This window comes from Drosophila innubila (assembly GCF_004354385.1).
Source record: "Drosophila innubila isolate TH190305 chromosome 3L unlocalized genomic scaffold, UK_Dinn_1.0 0_D_3L, whole genome shotgun sequence".
NCBI lineage: Eukaryota > Metazoa > Arthropoda > Insecta > Diptera > Drosophilidae > Drosophila > Drosophila innubila.
The window spans coordinates 16,215,368-16,232,486 of NW_022995376.1; the positions used below are offsets into that span (position 1 = coordinate 16,215,368).

Sequence of the window (17,119 nt, forward strand, 5' to 3'; positions counted from 1 at the left end):
CATTGTCAGCCTCGCCCTCTGGAACGAAATTCCAGTCCGACCGTTATGCGTTTTATTTCCAGGAATGCGCAGTAAATCATAAAACATAAATGGACTCCCCTAACTTATCTGAAACTTGGCCCCTATGTGAACTTAATGCTTGAGTTTATCTGCAATTTCTTTGGCGCACTCGAAACTATTTTTAAAATGCTCCAACAAGAAAAACAAGAACATATATTGTACATATAAAAATGGTTCAACTTCAGATGAGAAGACACCGCCTTATCGTTAGAGTCTTCTTAAAAGCTGAAACAAAAATAAAGACAACATTTGTGGTTCAGAGAGCTTTAAGAATGAAGCAGAGAAGAGCAAAGAGCAGAGCAGCAATTAAAGATGAGGCCAAAAAGCAAACTGACGATTATGAGAAACAAGTCGAAAAGATGGAGGAAAAATTATCGTCAATTCGTGGCCCTCACCATAAATTGAGCAACTGCAACAGAGTTGATAATAAAAATGGATCACTGCGTGTTCTTATGCTATTCATAGTTGTTGTTCTTCTTCTTCTTTATGTTCCTGTTGTTATTGTAAATGTTTCTCTGGTGTTGTGATGGAAGGGCTTTTGCGTTTATTTTTAGCACACGCTGCAGTTTTGCTTTGAAATGTATCTACAAGATGCAGCAGAATAGCCAAAGGCCCATCCCTATTCGACGTCAGTCACAGCGTGCCTAATTCAAGAAAATGAAGACGCATATCCCAAAGAAAACACACATACACATAGTTACTCATACACACACACACTCTCACATGCCAGCTAGACATTCCCAGATACAAAGATACACAAAAATAGTTGCACATTCTAAAGATAAAACATTGAAAAATGCAAGTGTCGCCATTGGCTTGGCTCATTTCCAGTATGTGTGGCAGGCATTGAAGTGGCATTAAGTGCATTTGTGGCATGAATACTCGTATCTACTCTATGCATCTAAGTCTAAACACAAGTACTCGTATCTTGCAGATACTCCTTAACAGCTGACGTCGAATACCACTTGAGTTTTATTAATGACGTCAATTAATGCCTCAAATTCTTCATGTTATTTACACAGTACCCCATTTGGGGTCCGTAAATTTTGTGGCCAAAAAGAAAAACTGCAAACATTTCCACGCTAATTGCAACTATTTTTAAGCAACAAACTTTGACAACCTTTTTTTTTTTTTTGCAACAACGGCGTGTCCCAAATACTTTTTCGTCTGCATTTGACAATGGAAATGTTGTTGGGGATTATTTAAATGTCTGACCCCAATGCCGGCGTGTATGAAAAATCTTTTGGGAATTGACCATTGAAAGTTTGTGTGTGTTACTGCATTTTCAGCATACGTGTGTTAGTCATATAAATATTAAAGGCTAACGAGGCAGAAAGGAGACATAACGAGCTGACTACATTTAACTACATATTCGTACAGAGTTACACAAATTTATAGGAAAATTTTAGTTATAATTTGCTACCCTTTTTAACTTTTAGACTCTCGAAACTTGTTTGATTTTCATGGTAAATTATTAAATAAAATTTTTTCGAAGCAATGCTTTCACCAGAATTTTTTTAAGTGTTAAATAGGTTTTGTCGACTACTTTTAATTGCCTTTAAATAAATAAACTGAGTAACCAAAATGTTTTTTTTTTAATTCACGTAAATCATGGGAAAATATTTTCCAAACTAATTCCCAAGTTTCTAATTAGTTTCCACTTAGCTTTTTGCAATTCCTTTTCAGCTGTGAATACACCTTTAAAATATGTTAACTTTTATCAACTTAAGAACCAATAAAAAAAATTCCAACGCTAATTTTCAGATTTGTCAACCTATTAGGCTTAAAATCTAACTTTTAAACGTTTTTTTTTTTTGTATAAAAAATAAGCAGATTATTAAATAAAGTAATCATAAAAATAAATAATTTAATCTGCTGACAAACTGCGTCCCTCAGAATGCGTTAGCTTACTGTTTGTGAATTATGCAAAACTATTTGATACAAAAACAACAACGAAAGCATTAACAATGCGAATAAGAGTGAAAAGGGTAAACAAAAAAATTGTTAACCGGTTTGAAATTAATTTGATTTTTTATACTTTATCCATTTCAAGGTTAATTTTGTATGCAAACGGCAAAGCAACGTTGACAGAAACATTATAAATAGGGTCCGTCTCTGCGAGTTTCTTTAGAAGATAAGCACTACCAAAGTAGTCTGATAATACATTCCTATTGCCAATTGACTTTGGCCAGCTATCGGCATACATAATCGTTTGGCAACTTTTGCAACATTTGACACAATTTGTAGGCGTGTCACAGTGGTTGCTTGGTTTACGCCTACTTCACCTCCATCTCCTCCTCCAACGTCAAACACGCAATCAGTGAAATTTACAAACTCCTCCCGTAAGTCACAAGTGCAATAGCAAAGTGCATTTCAGCAAGTTGACTAGGGTAGACTCTACCTTTAGTAACTTGATTATTGGGTTTTTAAGAAAGATACAATTTAAAATCTTTAAATAATCCAATTAACCATTAATTTCAAATTATAAACATAACTGACAAAAAAAACAACAACTTTATACGTTGCTTTTATTATTGATCAATTTATTAAAATAACAAGATAGCAAGATTTCCGGTAAAATTTTAACGAATTAAGGATATACAAATTGATTGATTTAGATAGGAAAATATATATACAAGAAAATGTGTGAAATATTTTATTTAAATTATTTTATATTTGGCTTTCGAAAAAAAACTACAATTAGATGGCTATAAGAATTTTCTGTTGTCAATTTTAGCAACAAATAATATTAGAATAAATTAAAAGCAGAAATTTTAATCAATAGAAAAAGTATTTTAAATAAAATGTAAGCACGAAATTTTCCAATTAGAATAACAAATTGCCTGACATTTAAAAAAAAACCGCAAGAAGAGTATAAAAACAGCAAAAATTAACAACAACAATCACGGCTGACTGTGCGTGCAGTTAAAGTAAAAGAAGAAAAGCTGCAAGGCGATGCGGAAATGCAGATAAAACCTTTGGGAAATTAATGAGCTGCAAACAATGCGGACATTGTTAAGAGCCTCTTGTTGAGGGAGGACATGGGGGCGGAGTCTACACAATATTTTGACACAAAATGCCAAGGAGCAGCAGCACCTCCGACAACAGCAATAGCCACAACGACAATATTAGCTAAATTAACTGCAGGAAAAATCCCTCAAGGAAAAATATTTATTTTCGTTGTAGTATTTTGTTAAAATCATCAAAGAAAAGTAAAAGTTGAGCCCACAAATTCATTTTCAAATGCAATTGGCCAGTGCGAGCGATTTAATAATGATGATTATGTTGCTGCTACTAATGATGTTGATGATGATGATGATGATGTTAATAATGATATCGCAGACATCAATCAAATGGCAAAAGCGAAACGCATCAAAAGCAATCAAAACAAAACGGAAAATGTGTGAAAAAATGCATAAGGGAGAGACTAAGACTGAGCGAAAGAGATAGGGAGATCATTTTCAACAAAAGGTGGGTCAAATATTGCGCCACAAAAGCAATAACAACAGCAACAAGCCACAGCTAAACGGTTCACTTTTCATTTTACACCTTCCACGAAAAGCGGCAACGGCAACAGCAACAGTAACAACAACACCAGCTCCCTTCTCCCCACCCCGGACTCAATGATTTTCCCGCAGTGCCAAGCGCTGTAAACAAATCAAAAGGAGGTCAACTATATTGGCACACAGATCGGGACTACAACAACTACAAGCCTCAACTACAACAATAAAATGAACATTTTATAGCTGTGAGTTATTGTTGTTGTTGTTGTTAGTGCCAAAGATATTGCTGACTGGGACTGCCAACTTGTCGATAATTGCAAAATTCTTAAGTGCTTCCATTTGCCAAACGAGAAAATGTGGGAGCAGACGAAGAGGAGCTGCTAGTGGGAGGAAATTTACTCTAATACTTAAGAATTTTCTCAAATGAGACTCGTTTGATGCAATCAAAATGAATGTAAACAAAAAGCGCTTTACGCAATTGGAATAAATACTAAATAAAGAAACTGGAGGAAGAAAAAGAGCGCGATTCTTAGTGTTGATGGACGATTTGTATTTACTGAGGTAAATGTTGCGGAATTCATTACTGGATTTATACAGTTAGTGGGAATGAAGCAAATTTATAGGGGGAGAACTCGATGAGTCATGCATCGCTGAGATCGCCAGCCAAGCAATTGCATCAACGGATCGAACAATTATACTGAAAATATATGTATACATTTATAAAACTGTAAATGAGAACAAAGATCAACAGCTAAAATATGTAGCTCCCTCTCTGCAGTTAGTTGGCTATGATGATATCATGTTGTACTAGAAAAAGTGAGTTTACTTAGGAAATAAATATGAATAAAACATATCGATTATATTCTCGTAGAAAGAGTTGATACAACAAATAATTAAGTGAAGATCTGGCAGTCAATTAATCTTCATCAATTATTACTAAATATTTATCATTATGTTCAGTACATTCTTGCAAATAAATTCAGATTTAATTATTATTGCATATTTTTCTATTTCAATTAAAAACAACAATTATTCATCAAAGAATTGTTTTCAAGTCATTTTTCTTTTAAATCCATGCTTAAAAGAAACTTAAAATCTATTTTTGTATGAACAATATTGAGTGAAATATATTTCAAATTTTTCCATAGAAGAATTAATTTATAAGAAATGGATTATTGTAATTATCATTTTCATTCACAATTTTTCCAGTCTTAAGATATCAGCTTATGGTAATCAACACAATGCTCTGACCTAATTTTAATATTCTCAAAGATCATTCTTTGAGAGTTTTCCTCGTCATCTATTTACTTATCAAGTCATTCAGTTCATTCGTGTCATCTTTCCGCTTTCTCGACAATTAGATACATCGGCATTAATGGAAACAGATCAAACAGATTTGTGCATCCAATCAAATAGTCTCTCTGAGCATTCCCACTTGCAATTAGAGTTGTTTCAAAAACATTACGACTTCCTGTTTCCATAAATTCAATTGATGATGTGCACTTCAGTTATGAGTCTTGACTTTTACGGACACGAGAAGTCTCTCAAATGGCAGCCGATGGGTTCGATTGGCTTTCACAGCGTGCGAGTTGGGCCAAAACAGGTGTCTCCCACGCCCGAACAAGTTAAGAGTCTGCCGGTAAACTCGTTAGCGTTTTTTTGTTTTTAAGCAATTTTGTGTAATAGCTTTTGGCCTAAACTCACCAAGCTAAGCGGCTAATGAGCCATTAACACGCTTATCGGCCAAATCCAAAGCAAAGTCTTCTGGGGGCGGAGAGTTGAAGCCAGCACTCAAATTGGCCACGCACATGACATAGGCCCAAACGGAGCTGCGACTCCCATGACCAGACAAGACCTGGCACGTGAGCGGGCATTCCTTTGCTTTCTATACCCTGTACTTGAAAAGTTCAAATGGTGTATTAAGTTTATTAAAAGGTGAATGTTATTAACAGGTAAAAAAAAAAGGCGTGACAGAGCTTATAAAGTATGCATTCTTGATCAGAATCAAGAGCCGAGTTGATATAACTGTCTGTCTGATGCTCTCTCTTTTGTTATAACAAAACTAAAAGCAATCATATAAGATCCTTGAGTAAAATATTATATGTTTCGAAAATAACGATTAGATAATAAACTCGAAAGTTATCATAATTTGCTTTTTATAAAATATCTACAGGGTCGCGCCTAGTCGAGCACGCACGTCTGTAGCCTTTTCCACCAGTTTTTTTAGGGTCAACGGGAAAAATATGAATTTCCTCAATTAGATTTTTCAGCCACGACCCGCAGGCTGCACCAACCAAATGCAAATCGCATTAGGACGCGCTTTTAATCAGCTGCAAGGCATCACCTACAACTCTCTCTCTCTCTCTCTCTCTCTCTCTCTCCCTTTCCTTCTCTCTCTGTCTTTCGCTCTCATTCGCTTGAGAGAGCAAAAGTAGCTTTATGTCTCCGCATGCAGTTTAAGCATTTGCAATTTTGCAATTGTTGTTATTGTTGGCTCGAAAACGTTAAAAGTCGAAATCGCCGTAAACGTAAACGAATCTCTTGTCTGCTGGGTCAGCGGGTCAAAAGCGAGGCGCCCATTGAAAGTTCCGTAAAGACAAAACCACATCAACAACAGCAACAATAATAACCATAGTCATTGTAACTACAGTTGAACAATGTGTGGCGATCAATGAACAAAGTATAAAAAATGTAAAAAATATAGTATAAAGGGCATAAGAAATTCAAGAATCTCTGGATGGCAAGATCACGAATCTGTTGAAAAAAAGCAAGAGGCAATAAACGAGTGGAACACTTACACTCAAGTGTCACCCTCTGGCGGTTGTCAGCGGCATATAAAATAACAACAAAAACAACTATACACAGTAACAAAAACAAAAATAAACAAATATCAAGACACAGCTGGAAAAAGATACAATTTGAAGATTTCGATAACCTCAGCAGGATCATTCATGGAATGAAGTGTGTGTATTTATTTGTATGTGTGAAATGATGTGGGTGAAAGCAAAGTGAGTGAAGCAACAGAAGTGTTTTTAAGTAAATAACTTAATTATCATGAATATGTGTAGATACTTTTGTATTTTGAATGTTATCTATTATTTATTTGGGTTTCCATGGTGATCCATGATCAATATGACATTCCGCTTGAAAATCGGTAAAGTTTTGCCAAAGTTATGAGAGTTCGAAGTTGCTCAAGCCTCTGACCTAGAAACTTTACCACAACCGTACCGGTACAAGCGTTTCGGTTTTTGGGTTCTTCAGAGAGAATTAATTTCAATTTCGGTTTCAGTTCCGGTCCTAAAAATGAAACGGTTAGTTTCGGTTAATGGTTCCGATACCGGTTACGGTGTTATTCCCTGATTAAAATTGTTTCCTTTGTCGAATGAGATTAAACAAAATATTATACACATGCATACATACATAATAGAAATTTATAATAATTAAGATATCTATAGTTTATTTTGGGTTTGACTCTTCAAGCTGGCAATAGATAAGTGATTGAAGAAAATTAATTTGCTGATATCGTTATCAATCAATCGATAATAACTGCGTACACACTAAACAAAAAATTATAAACTTCATTCTATCGCACCTATTTATTATTTTATTCAACCACAGCTGTATATTCCTTTTAGTCACGTGTCTTTTTGCTTTTCACTTTTCTCTGCGTTTTCATGAATATTTTATTACTTCAAGTTTAACATCAATCGCTTGTGGCCCACACTGCTGATAGCAATCGATAGACAGATAGATAAATAAAGTGCAGCCCACGCATAACAACAACAACTGCCATTGCACAGTTATGCACAAATACAAATGCACACAGCAGGTAAGCACTTATTGGTGTGTGTGTGTGCGAGAGAGCGAACGAATATTATCGCAGTCGGCGGTCGGGCAAATTCAAAGTTATTACGAAATCGCAATCGAAACATAACGGCAGATAGCAAAAGCAGTACAAATACATACAGTTACATATATGTATGTATGCATGTGAGGCAAAATGAAATTGAAAAACAAATGGAGCAAGCAAAAAAGGCAGAAAATTTATTGAACGCATTCAGCAATCTATTGCTCATTGATAATAGAAATATAAATAAATTTAGCAACAGGTATCTGTATCTGATGTGATATTGGCAGGAATATGAATCAGATTGCATAATTTATATTAATATTATTGATTTGTGATAGGTTGGAAATACACTTAACGAAGTTTGCCAGCTGAATGCGTCCACTTATGATTACGATTCAGTGCAAGCGCAGCAGCAGAGGCAGAAGCAGAAGCAGCGACTGCCCAAGCGAATGCCAAGACAATGGCGTAAAGCACAAAACAAGCGAATAAGCGTAACTGGCAAAGCAGCCAGAACAAAAGTTGGCCGCAGTTTGGACGTAGCAGCAAAATAGAAAAGAAAAGCCAAAGAACCAAATGCCAGAGAAAAGAGTAGCAGACAAGACTAACACATGCACATTACATATACACATACACGCATGCACAACAAGTAAATGAAGTTTTCAATTGAAGAGAGCAAGAGAGAAGTTACTTTAATTTCATTGCTCTCTCACGATAAATTCTATTTTAGCAAGTGTTCACTTTTATTACCTTTTTGATTTATTTCACAAAGAACAAACACAATTTGTTTTCACGACAACGCATGCGCAACTTTGCAAATTCAAATTCAAATTGGAATTTGAACCCCGGGGACAGCAAATACACATGTAATCGCAAAATCAAATGCAAAAGCAAGCGCAAAGCGATGGTTTGCTGCTGCTGCTTCTTCTTCTTTTCTTTTTTCTCCCCTCACACACACACGCGAGCGAATTTGTCGCCCTCACACACACAGATGCACGCACTGCATTCGCTGTCGGTTTTTCTGCATATGTGTGTGCATGTATCGATACCTGCTAGTTGCTTGATTTATCCTTTGATTTTTTAGCACATTTATCAACTTAATTCGTTGTTAATTGAGACACAAGAAAACATTAAATTTGTTTTAATTTGCTATTATATGCGGCACTTTATTTCCGTGCACATGCACTTTGTCGACACATACACACACACACACGCGCACACACGAATGACTCCAACACATACAGGCAAGTACGAAAACGGCTTTTGCATTTAACTGCTGCTTCAACAAGATTTCAAATAAATAAAAAATTATACGCTGCAAACACTTAACAATTGTTGCTCCACATTTACAATTAAAACATTAAACACTTATTTTTTGACTTGGGCACACGCGTCGGCGGCCATTTGTTTGAAAATACAACAACAAAACGACGCGAAGCATCCGCACGCGTCCAACCCGCTCGATGTTGTTTTTGTTTATGGTAAAATTAGGGATGTTCCATCTCCGCATATATCGAAACTAAATACTATCGATTCCTAAATTATAGCGATATTTTCTCGTATCTATCGATATTATTAAAAATTGCAATTTAATTAAAAAAAGTCTAGCCAGATCACAACTTTTGAGCGGATGGGCAGCCCTCTGGAATTTTGAACGGATGGGCAACCCTCTGATTTTCATCAGACAACAAAAAAAACAGCTGATTGTTTTTATTAATTTGTAATTTGTTTTAGAATGTCGCGTCGCAGTCAGGACATTCCCATTCGTCCTCGATACGGCTACACGGACGACGCTGAAGGCGACGAAGCTGCCGCCAGCCACAACAACAAAATGCAGCAAAGAAACAATTGTGGAACACCCGCGTCCTACTCGGAGATTCCCTTCCTGGCACAGTATGCGGGTCCAGTGCCCGATCATGTGCTGCAGGACATAACGCCCACAGCGAACAAGGTGCCTCCGATGGACAACGAGAGCTACGTTAATCTGGACTCTGGCGAGGATGACAACGATGAGGAGGAGGAGGAGGAGGAACAAAGCAACAGCAACTCCAAAGACAGCTCAGGAGAGCTGAGCAAACCTTCGAGTCGACCAAAGTCACTGCAATCCAGTGAGTACCATGGAATTTCTCTTTCTCTCTCGAGTATTCCTCTCCAGCTTTGTAATCCTAGCAGCATTTCCATATGAATTGGAAGGGGAAGGCGCCACGAGCAGCACAGGTGCCATGCATCACTTTGTGGCCCACAATCTGGAGTCGAAGCTGCGTGCTGCCACAGATTACAGCATCGCCTCGGAGCATACAACACCGTCGACATCGGCGGCGCCGATCTCGAGATTTCTGCAATCCCGTCATGTGCCCGAAGTGGATGGCAATGTGCTCAGTGACATTGAGCTGGAGGCACAGTATCTGGCCACCTCTGTGGACAATCTGGTGGAGAATCTGGGCAATCTGTTGCATTCCATTTCCTCGATAACCGCCGATAATGTGGAGGTGCATAAGAATGCGGTGAAAAAGCTCACCGATGCCCTGGATGCCAATATTAAGTGTCAGTATCAGCTGCTGGCCAAAACCGAGGAGATATCCAAGTCGATGAAACCCACCGAGCAGCTGAGTCAACGCATGTGAGTTCCAAATGGAAACTTCATATTCATATATTAAAATTCCTTTCCTTCCCTCTTTCCAGACGAGAGATTAAGCGCCTGGTGGACATGTTGGACAGCACAATGTAGGAGGAAGCCGGCAGCGAAGGCGGCGTCAGAGTCGGGGGCGTGGCACTCTCTGCTGCACTTCAGCTGCAACTGGACACGCCCATAGAATTTGGAGGCCCTCCTTGTGCTTTTCTTTAGTCGATCATTCCAATTTGCTGCACTCTTCTAGTCATATTTTTATGTATATTTAATATTGTTAATCAATCAGTTTGTAAAATTAAATCAAATTAAATTAAAAAAATGTATAGTTCGATGCTGTTGAAAAATTCAAAAACGTGCGCTTACTAACGTAATCGAAAACGACTTCGATAAGATGTCTTCTATTGTTGGTATTAAAATTGGTATTTCTCGATATATTTAGCTTAACCAAAAAGCGGTCACACTGGTAAATATAAATTTTAGTTTTAAAAAATTGCCAAAACGACAAAATTCTAACAAACACGCTGCAAAGATTAAAATTCTAGCTTCAATAGAAATTGAAAGAAAAGTTTGTTTTTATAAGTTCTGCTATTTTTGTCAATTCAACTAAAATGGTACAACTTGCCAGATCGGAAACTTTTTTCTGGACCGGGTGGCAGCCCCGAGTATCGGTCACTGAGTTTTAACTCAGTCTACTAAAACTCTCTAAACAACGCGGACGCAAAGTCGCTCGTTACTCGGGCTCGTGTTAAGAAAGTGAGAAAAATTTTTGATTGTGATTCATGCGTGCGTGTGTGCGTGTACGTTTAGCGTGAGTGAAACAGAGCGAGCGAGCGAAACATGGCGAGTGTTTTATTAACGAAAATTCAATTACACTTTCTATAATTCAATTTTGTTTCAATTTGTAATGCGGCTTAAGTGTTTACGCGCAGAGTGAATGCTTTTTTTCCTTTAATTTCCTCGCCCCCAATATCATCAAAATAAATGAAAAGTAAGCACAAATACACTTGCATATGCCATAATCATGTTCATGTGTGTATTGAGTAACTGTGCATGTGTGTGCGTGTCTGTTTGAGTGTGTTTTTTTTCGTTGTTGGCAAGAAGAAGAATAAGCAGCAGCAGACTGAGAGAAACTCAAAATGAATTGAAAACGATGAACTCAAAGTAGCGCACGTAGCGAGTGAGTGAGTGAGAGAGGGAGAGCATGTAAACGAGCAAATTTTTACACGTTTTCAATTACATACATATTAAAAATTGCTTTTGGCAACAATTTTAATAATTAAATGTACACTATCGACACAGGGTGTTTCTTTAAATGTGTGTGTGCGTGTGCCAGCTGAATGTTGTTGTTGGTAATAACACACCCCTCTGTATAGTCTACAATTTTCCTTTATTTACTTTGTTTTCCACTCGCTTCGAGAACAATTTTCTGATTTGGCTTTTGTATTTGTTGTATTTTGTCAACTTTGCTGAGGGTTTTCCCATATGCGGGCGACATTTCCACGTTTTTCTCCCTTTTCCTTATTCCACCACTTTGTGGTATTTCTTGTTGTTGTTGTTCTTGTTGTTCCTTCATTCTAATGAAATTCCAGACAACATTCATTCACATTTATGATGGCTGTATTGTTGTTGTTGTGCTTCTTGCGAGGCAAAAGGAAGCGTAGGCTATGTTTGTGTGTGCATATATTTGTGTATGTGTATGTGTATGTTAGAGTCCTTCCTGCCCAGCGCTGCGTCATCAACAAAGTTATCAAAGAAATGCCGCCATCGTCGCCGGTGCGCGCTGCGCTGCTCACGAACACACAGCGTGACTGCGAGAGAGCACAACGTACTGACGAAAAGAGAGAGAGAGAGGTTGAGTGAGAGAGCGTCGCCATTCATGCAAAGGATACTGAAAACAATTCGCTGCCTGCACTGACGCTGGCAGCGCTGCTTGCGTCGCTGCCTGCCTATGGGCTTTACACAATTCTATGTAAAAGATTTAAATTGTTGCACAACTTTAATTTGTTCGACAGGCTGCTTCATGTTGTGGCTTCTTCTTCTTCTTTTTTTGCTTCTCATAGGCATAGGAAGCACTACATGAACATCCTACACCACCCTCTCCCCCAACCCCACACACTTGTCAATTAGTCGTCAAAGCAAACAACAAAAAAAGGGGGCCAAAACAAGTTGACAGCGACGCCTGTTACTGTGCCATACGTACAGTTTGTAGAGTGGCTGGCGGTGAGGGAGCAGTAGGGGCAGGAGGGGGCTGTTAACTCAAAGTGAAATTCAAGGAACCACAAGCTGGCAACCGACTGCCGACAGCTGTTAGAAACTGGCCAATGAGATTACAACTTGGCCAACAGTGGGAGGTGCGTTTATTGGCCCACTAATTGACAACCAGGCTGGTGTTAACATGGCTTCTAACTGGTACAAAGTGGCTAAAACTCAATTTAGGCCCAGATCATATAATTTTAATAAGACTGAACCTAACTAGATTTCAAATAGACTTGATTAAAATGAATTTTACTTTGTTAGGTTAAATGTCTTATATGAAATGACTTAAGATACTTTGTCTTTATAGATGCGTATAACGAATGAATTGAAATTTTCCTAAAAATTTGTGTTAGCATAATATAGATAGCTTTATAAGTCGTTATCTTTATAAAACTTTGTATCTTACACTTATATTAAGCCTCTTGATCTTTTCTGAAATTAGATAAGATTATTTTCCAACTATTAATGTACTTACAATCTTTTCAATTATTAAGTTACTTAAGACAAGTTAAATTAAATCAATTATTCAATTTTTTAGAATTCTATGTTATTATTTTAATGTAGCTTCTTCACATTTTTTGTAACAGATTTTATAAAGTTATCTATAAAATTTTAAATTTTTTTCTTAGAAATCCCAGTAAATCCCCAACTTTTCTTTGCATTACACATTTATTCCAATTATCCTTGTTCCTATCATAGTTTATTTTTAGAAATTTTGCTTTCAACAACTTTCTCCCTCATTTCGTTTAATATCTTCAGATGAGTTATTCCAAGGAAAACAATTTATTTATATTTCTTGCCTTTCTATTAGCACGATAAGCTTTAACCGCATATTAAAAAACGATTCGAAATCCTTATGCTGGCTTTTTCAAGTTTTCGTGCCACACACATATGCATACAAATGTTGGCCATATGCTTGCCCCTTGGTGTCCCTCCTTTGTCCTACCCACGACCTCAAATGTCTTTTAAAACTGTAACTGTGCCACTTTGTGAGCTAAAAATACAAACATAAATATTCATGTGTGTGGGTTAGCCATTGTGTGTGGGTGTGTGTGTGAAATTAAGTCTGCCCACAAACCGCGACCTACCCCTACCTTTGCGGCGCCCCAACATTCACATGCACCCTGCCCCTTTCTTCTAGCGTTCGCGTTGATTGTGCAAAAGAAACTATTTCTGACGCGCCCGTAATCCACTTCCCCGAACTGCGAAACTACGCAAATCCTTACGTGCCTGTTGAAATAAACAGGCAACCCCTCTCCACCCCCAACCCCCACACACACCCCTTTCATTTGTCGCCTCCCCTCTTCCTCTAGGTGGCGCGCCCACGTCAGCAACTGCGACGATTTCGCGAGTCCCCCGGGCAGAGCCTGAAAGAGTGTGAGAAGGAGAGCGTGTAAGAGAGCGATAGGAAGAGAGAGGGAGAGAGAGAGCGTGAGACTGTCGCTTGCGCAGGCGCCTGGGCAAAAACCCAACGGCGAAAGTCAGCGTCGCAGCCTTCAGTCGCAGCTGCAGCATTGGCAGCGTGGCAGAGTCTCAGCACACGGCGTCGTTAACGGACGCAGCAAGCGGCAGCAGCCAAAAAAAATTTATATTGAAATTTTGTTCAAATTACAAATAAATAGAAAATAATTAAAGAAACACGTGAATAAAATATAAAAAAAAATAGCTGCAGCGTAAGGTGTTAAAAATAACAAATATAATACTTAAAATAATTATTATAAAATTTGAGCAACAATTTTTGTTTGTCAACATTTTCAATGATCTTGCTAAGTGTGAGTGTGTGTGTGTGTGTGTAATGAAAGCTTGTGTCGCAATTTGCAAACAAATTTAATTTATTTATACGCGCTTGTATTTGTTATTGTTGTTTGCGACTCGCCCAGCAGCAGGGCAACAAAAACAAAAACAAACCAACAGCAAAAACTCGTTTCAACGTCAGCGTCGACGTCGACGCAGACATCCCGAAGCTTCGCTCTCATACTCGCTGCTGCTTCTTCTTCGTTTTTGCTTTGTTGACGTCTGCGCCGGTCGATGTGGCGCTGACGTTGGCGCTGCTGCCGCCCATGTGTCCACATTAGTGTATGTGTGTGTGTGTGTATGTGTGCATTTGTTTGTTATGCCTTTGCTTTGCGCTCTCCCTCTTTTTCTCTGCTTATATGTTTGTATGTATGTATTTGTAACAAACAGCAGCTGCAACTCCTTGTCATCGCTCTCTCTTCCCAGCAGCGACGTCGTCGTCGACGTCGACAGCATCTTTGCAACTTTTTCTCGCTTTTATTAATGTGCATGTGTGTGTATGCATGTGAGAACCGGCTTTTTGCTTGCTTTAATTTTTTTTTTCCCACCGCACATATTCATTATAATTTTGTATTTTTTTTTGAGTGTATGCTCCGCCTGCCCGCCCCTTCTCAATTGCCTGCCTCTCTTGTCCAGCCCAACAAGTTGTTAATTTTGTTTTTAACACGCACATATACACACACATAAAAGTTGCCAATTGGCCAAATATTTTTTGTTTCTTTCATTCAAAGTGCTTTTAAAGTTTAGTTCCAAAGAACTTTTTGTTGTTTCGTTCAGCATGAAGTGCGTAGAAAAAGTTTTTGCGTATCTGTGTACACGCACGCACACACACATATGCATATCTATCTTTATGTATGTGTTGGTGCGTAATCTACAAATTTGTTATTGCTATTATGTTTCGTTGTTTTGCTTTTGGCACCATTTAGGCGTTCTTCTTCTTCTCTGTGCTTGTCGAGTGTTTTTATAGTTTTTGCGTAGTTTTATATTTCACACACACAGAAATGCACACACAGACACGCACTCACCCAAAAAGCCGCCCCAAAAGATATAAAAACAAAAAAACCTCAAATTGGCTGCTTCGCATCGTCTGGCAGCAATAATTTTGTTGTTATTGTTCTCATTGTGGGTTTCGTTGTTTGCACAAAAGATTTCTGAATGGAAATTTTCAAATACAAAAAAATAAAAATAAAAAAAACATCATAAAAAACAAACTTTAATTAGAATTGAAAATAGTTCCGTAGCCTGAAATTAATTGAGTTTCCGTTCCCTGACCTAAACTAAATGCAAACATCAACAAACTGCCCCCATTTCAACGGAATTTCGTTAGAAAATTACATATCGAATGATCAATGAGAGTTTTGTTAATCAATTTATTAAATTAGCAGCAATGTGTGTGTGTCACGCTTTCTCCATATCCCTCGAGATGAGTGTACATGTGAGAATATGTGTGAGAATATCTACATATTTTCCAATATCCAGCGGAAGAAAATAATTTCTTTTTAATTCCTTTTTGTTTCGCATTCGTAATCGTTTTACTCACAACATATTCAATTTTAATTCTCTCTATATATTCAATTACTTTAGCTCAAACTCTTGCCACCTCTTTTTATTTACTAACTTCGCTTTCTATGCCAATCGTAAACGTTTTACTGGCAGCATTTCTACTTTATAAAATTTAACTTTCTTTTATACAATTAATATGTAGCAAGAACTGTTAGTGAGCTATTAATATTTTGTTTATACAATCCTTCTCTATGTCACATTCATAAACGTTTTACAGGCTGCAGTTATTTTGTTTTATACATATTAATTTAAATATAACACATGTTTTTACTACAAATTCTAGCTATTGTTTCTCTTGCTAATCCTCTTCTTTTCTTCATTTTCTTGCAGATTCTCTTTTTAATTTGACATAAATTGTAAATGTCTTTAAAAATATCTGTAAATAAATAATCCATCAGTAACAATCTAAAGGCAGACCAAAGTCAACATTTTGGTCACGTTTAAATTGCAACAGTAATTTTTTGTACAGTAAATTAAATTGTAAGAAGGCAAAATTCAGATGAATATTGAGCCAAAGCAACAACAGCAACAAGGCAACAACCGAATCTAATCAAATCCAATTAGAAGCGAATTTTAAATTCAGCAAAAAGAAAAAAAAGCAACTGGCAAAAATACAAGAAAACACGACCGAAACGAGGTTGAAACAAATTGCAAACGAAACGAGTCGATCAAAAACAACAAGCAAAGCGAAAAAGAGAGATAGAAAGAGATTGAGATTGAGAGAGAAAGAGAGAGATATAGAGAGCACCAGAGGATCGTTCAATTAATTCGGATGCGCCAATGAAAACGTCGCATCATTCACACGCGTCCGATTTCTTGGTCGACTACGCTGTCGTTGCCGGTTCCGGTTCCGGTCCAGAAGGAGGACTCTTTTATAGCCAGAGTCAGAGCCAGCATCAGCGACAGCGACAGAACGTCTATGCAGCCGCTGTGGATGTGAATGTAAAGCCAAAGATTGAACAGGTTAGCATTGGCATCAGTTGCGATCTTAAGCCCATTGTCTACCTGGACACGGAGACACAGCAGCCGCGTCAGCGCAGTGTGCTCATTAAGCAGGACCAACAACAGCAACAACAACGTCATCAGCAACAACAACCACAACAGCATTCGTTGTCCAAGTCTGGAGCAGTGGTCAACAGCAAGAGAAAACGCGAAACAGGTGAGTCGGGTTCAATATTCCCCTACATATAGACTATATTGAATCTTAGAATTTAAAATTATTATCCCAGAACTTTGATATACTCCAAAATGATTTGCAAGAAAGACAGCATTCACCACAATTTATTATTCTTACAAAGTTTTAATAAATTACCATTTATTGATTATTTTAATTCCATATCAAATTTCTACTGAAATTCAAATGGAACAAATTGCAGTTCATGAAAGCATTTTGAAAAGTCTGATGCATTTGTGATTGACTATTTCATCAGCTGGTTTATGCCATTATCTTTACCAATGGGCAAAAGT

The 17,119-nt window shown here is 37.6% G+C and overlaps 3 protein-coding genes across 3 annotated transcripts in view; 2 read left to right on the plus strand and 1 right to left on the minus strand.

The window, feature by feature from the left end:
- The window catches only part of LOC117786499 (putative uncharacterized protein DDB_G0271606), a 137,626-nt gene extending 128,729 nt beyond the window's left edge, over positions 1-8,897 (minus strand). Inside the window, exon 1 of the mRNA XM_034624795.1 lies at positions 8,161-8,897. The gene's annotated coding sequence lies outside the window, so the exon portion shown is untranslated. The remainder of the gene's footprint in view (positions 1-8,160) is intronic.
- A 187-nt stretch (positions 8,898-9,084) lies between these two features.
- On the plus strand, positions 9,085-10,364 carry LOC117787351 (BLOC-1-related complex subunit 6). The gene is made up of 3 exons (XM_034625854.1): positions 9,085-9,518; positions 9,583-10,030; positions 10,093-10,364. The coding sequence occupies exons 1-3, from the start codon at positions 9,146-9,148 to the stop codon at positions 10,136-10,138; spliced, it is 867 nt and encodes a 288-aa protein (XP_034481745.1). The 5' UTR covers positions 9,085-9,145; the 3' UTR covers positions 10,139-10,364.
- A 346-nt stretch (positions 10,365-10,710) lies between these two features.
- Positions 10,711-17,119, plus strand: part of LOC117788979 (homeodomain-interacting protein kinase 2) — a 38,382-nt gene continuing 31,973 nt past the window's right edge. Inside the window, exons 1-2 of the mRNA XM_034627938.1 lie at positions 10,711-11,027; positions 15,983-16,811. Of these exons, the coding sequence (XP_034483829.1) occupies positions 16,433-16,811 (379 nt within the window). The 5' untranslated portion in view covers positions 10,711-11,027; positions 15,983-16,432. The remainder of the gene's footprint in view (positions 11,028-15,982; positions 16,812-17,119) is intronic.

Coding starts and splice junctions, on each gene's coding strand:
- LOC117787351 (XM_034625854.1), top strand. CDS start 9,146: ATGTCGCGTCGCAGTCAGGACATTCCCATTCGTCCTCGATACGGCTAC. Junction 9,519..9,582: donor ACCAAAGTCACTGCAATCCA/GTGAGTACCATG, acceptor TAATCCTAGCAG/CATTTCCATATGAATTGGAA. Junction 10,031..10,092: donor GAGCAGCTGAGTCAACGCAT/GTGAGTTCCAAA, acceptor CCCTCTTTCCAG/ACGAGAGATTAAGCGCCTGG.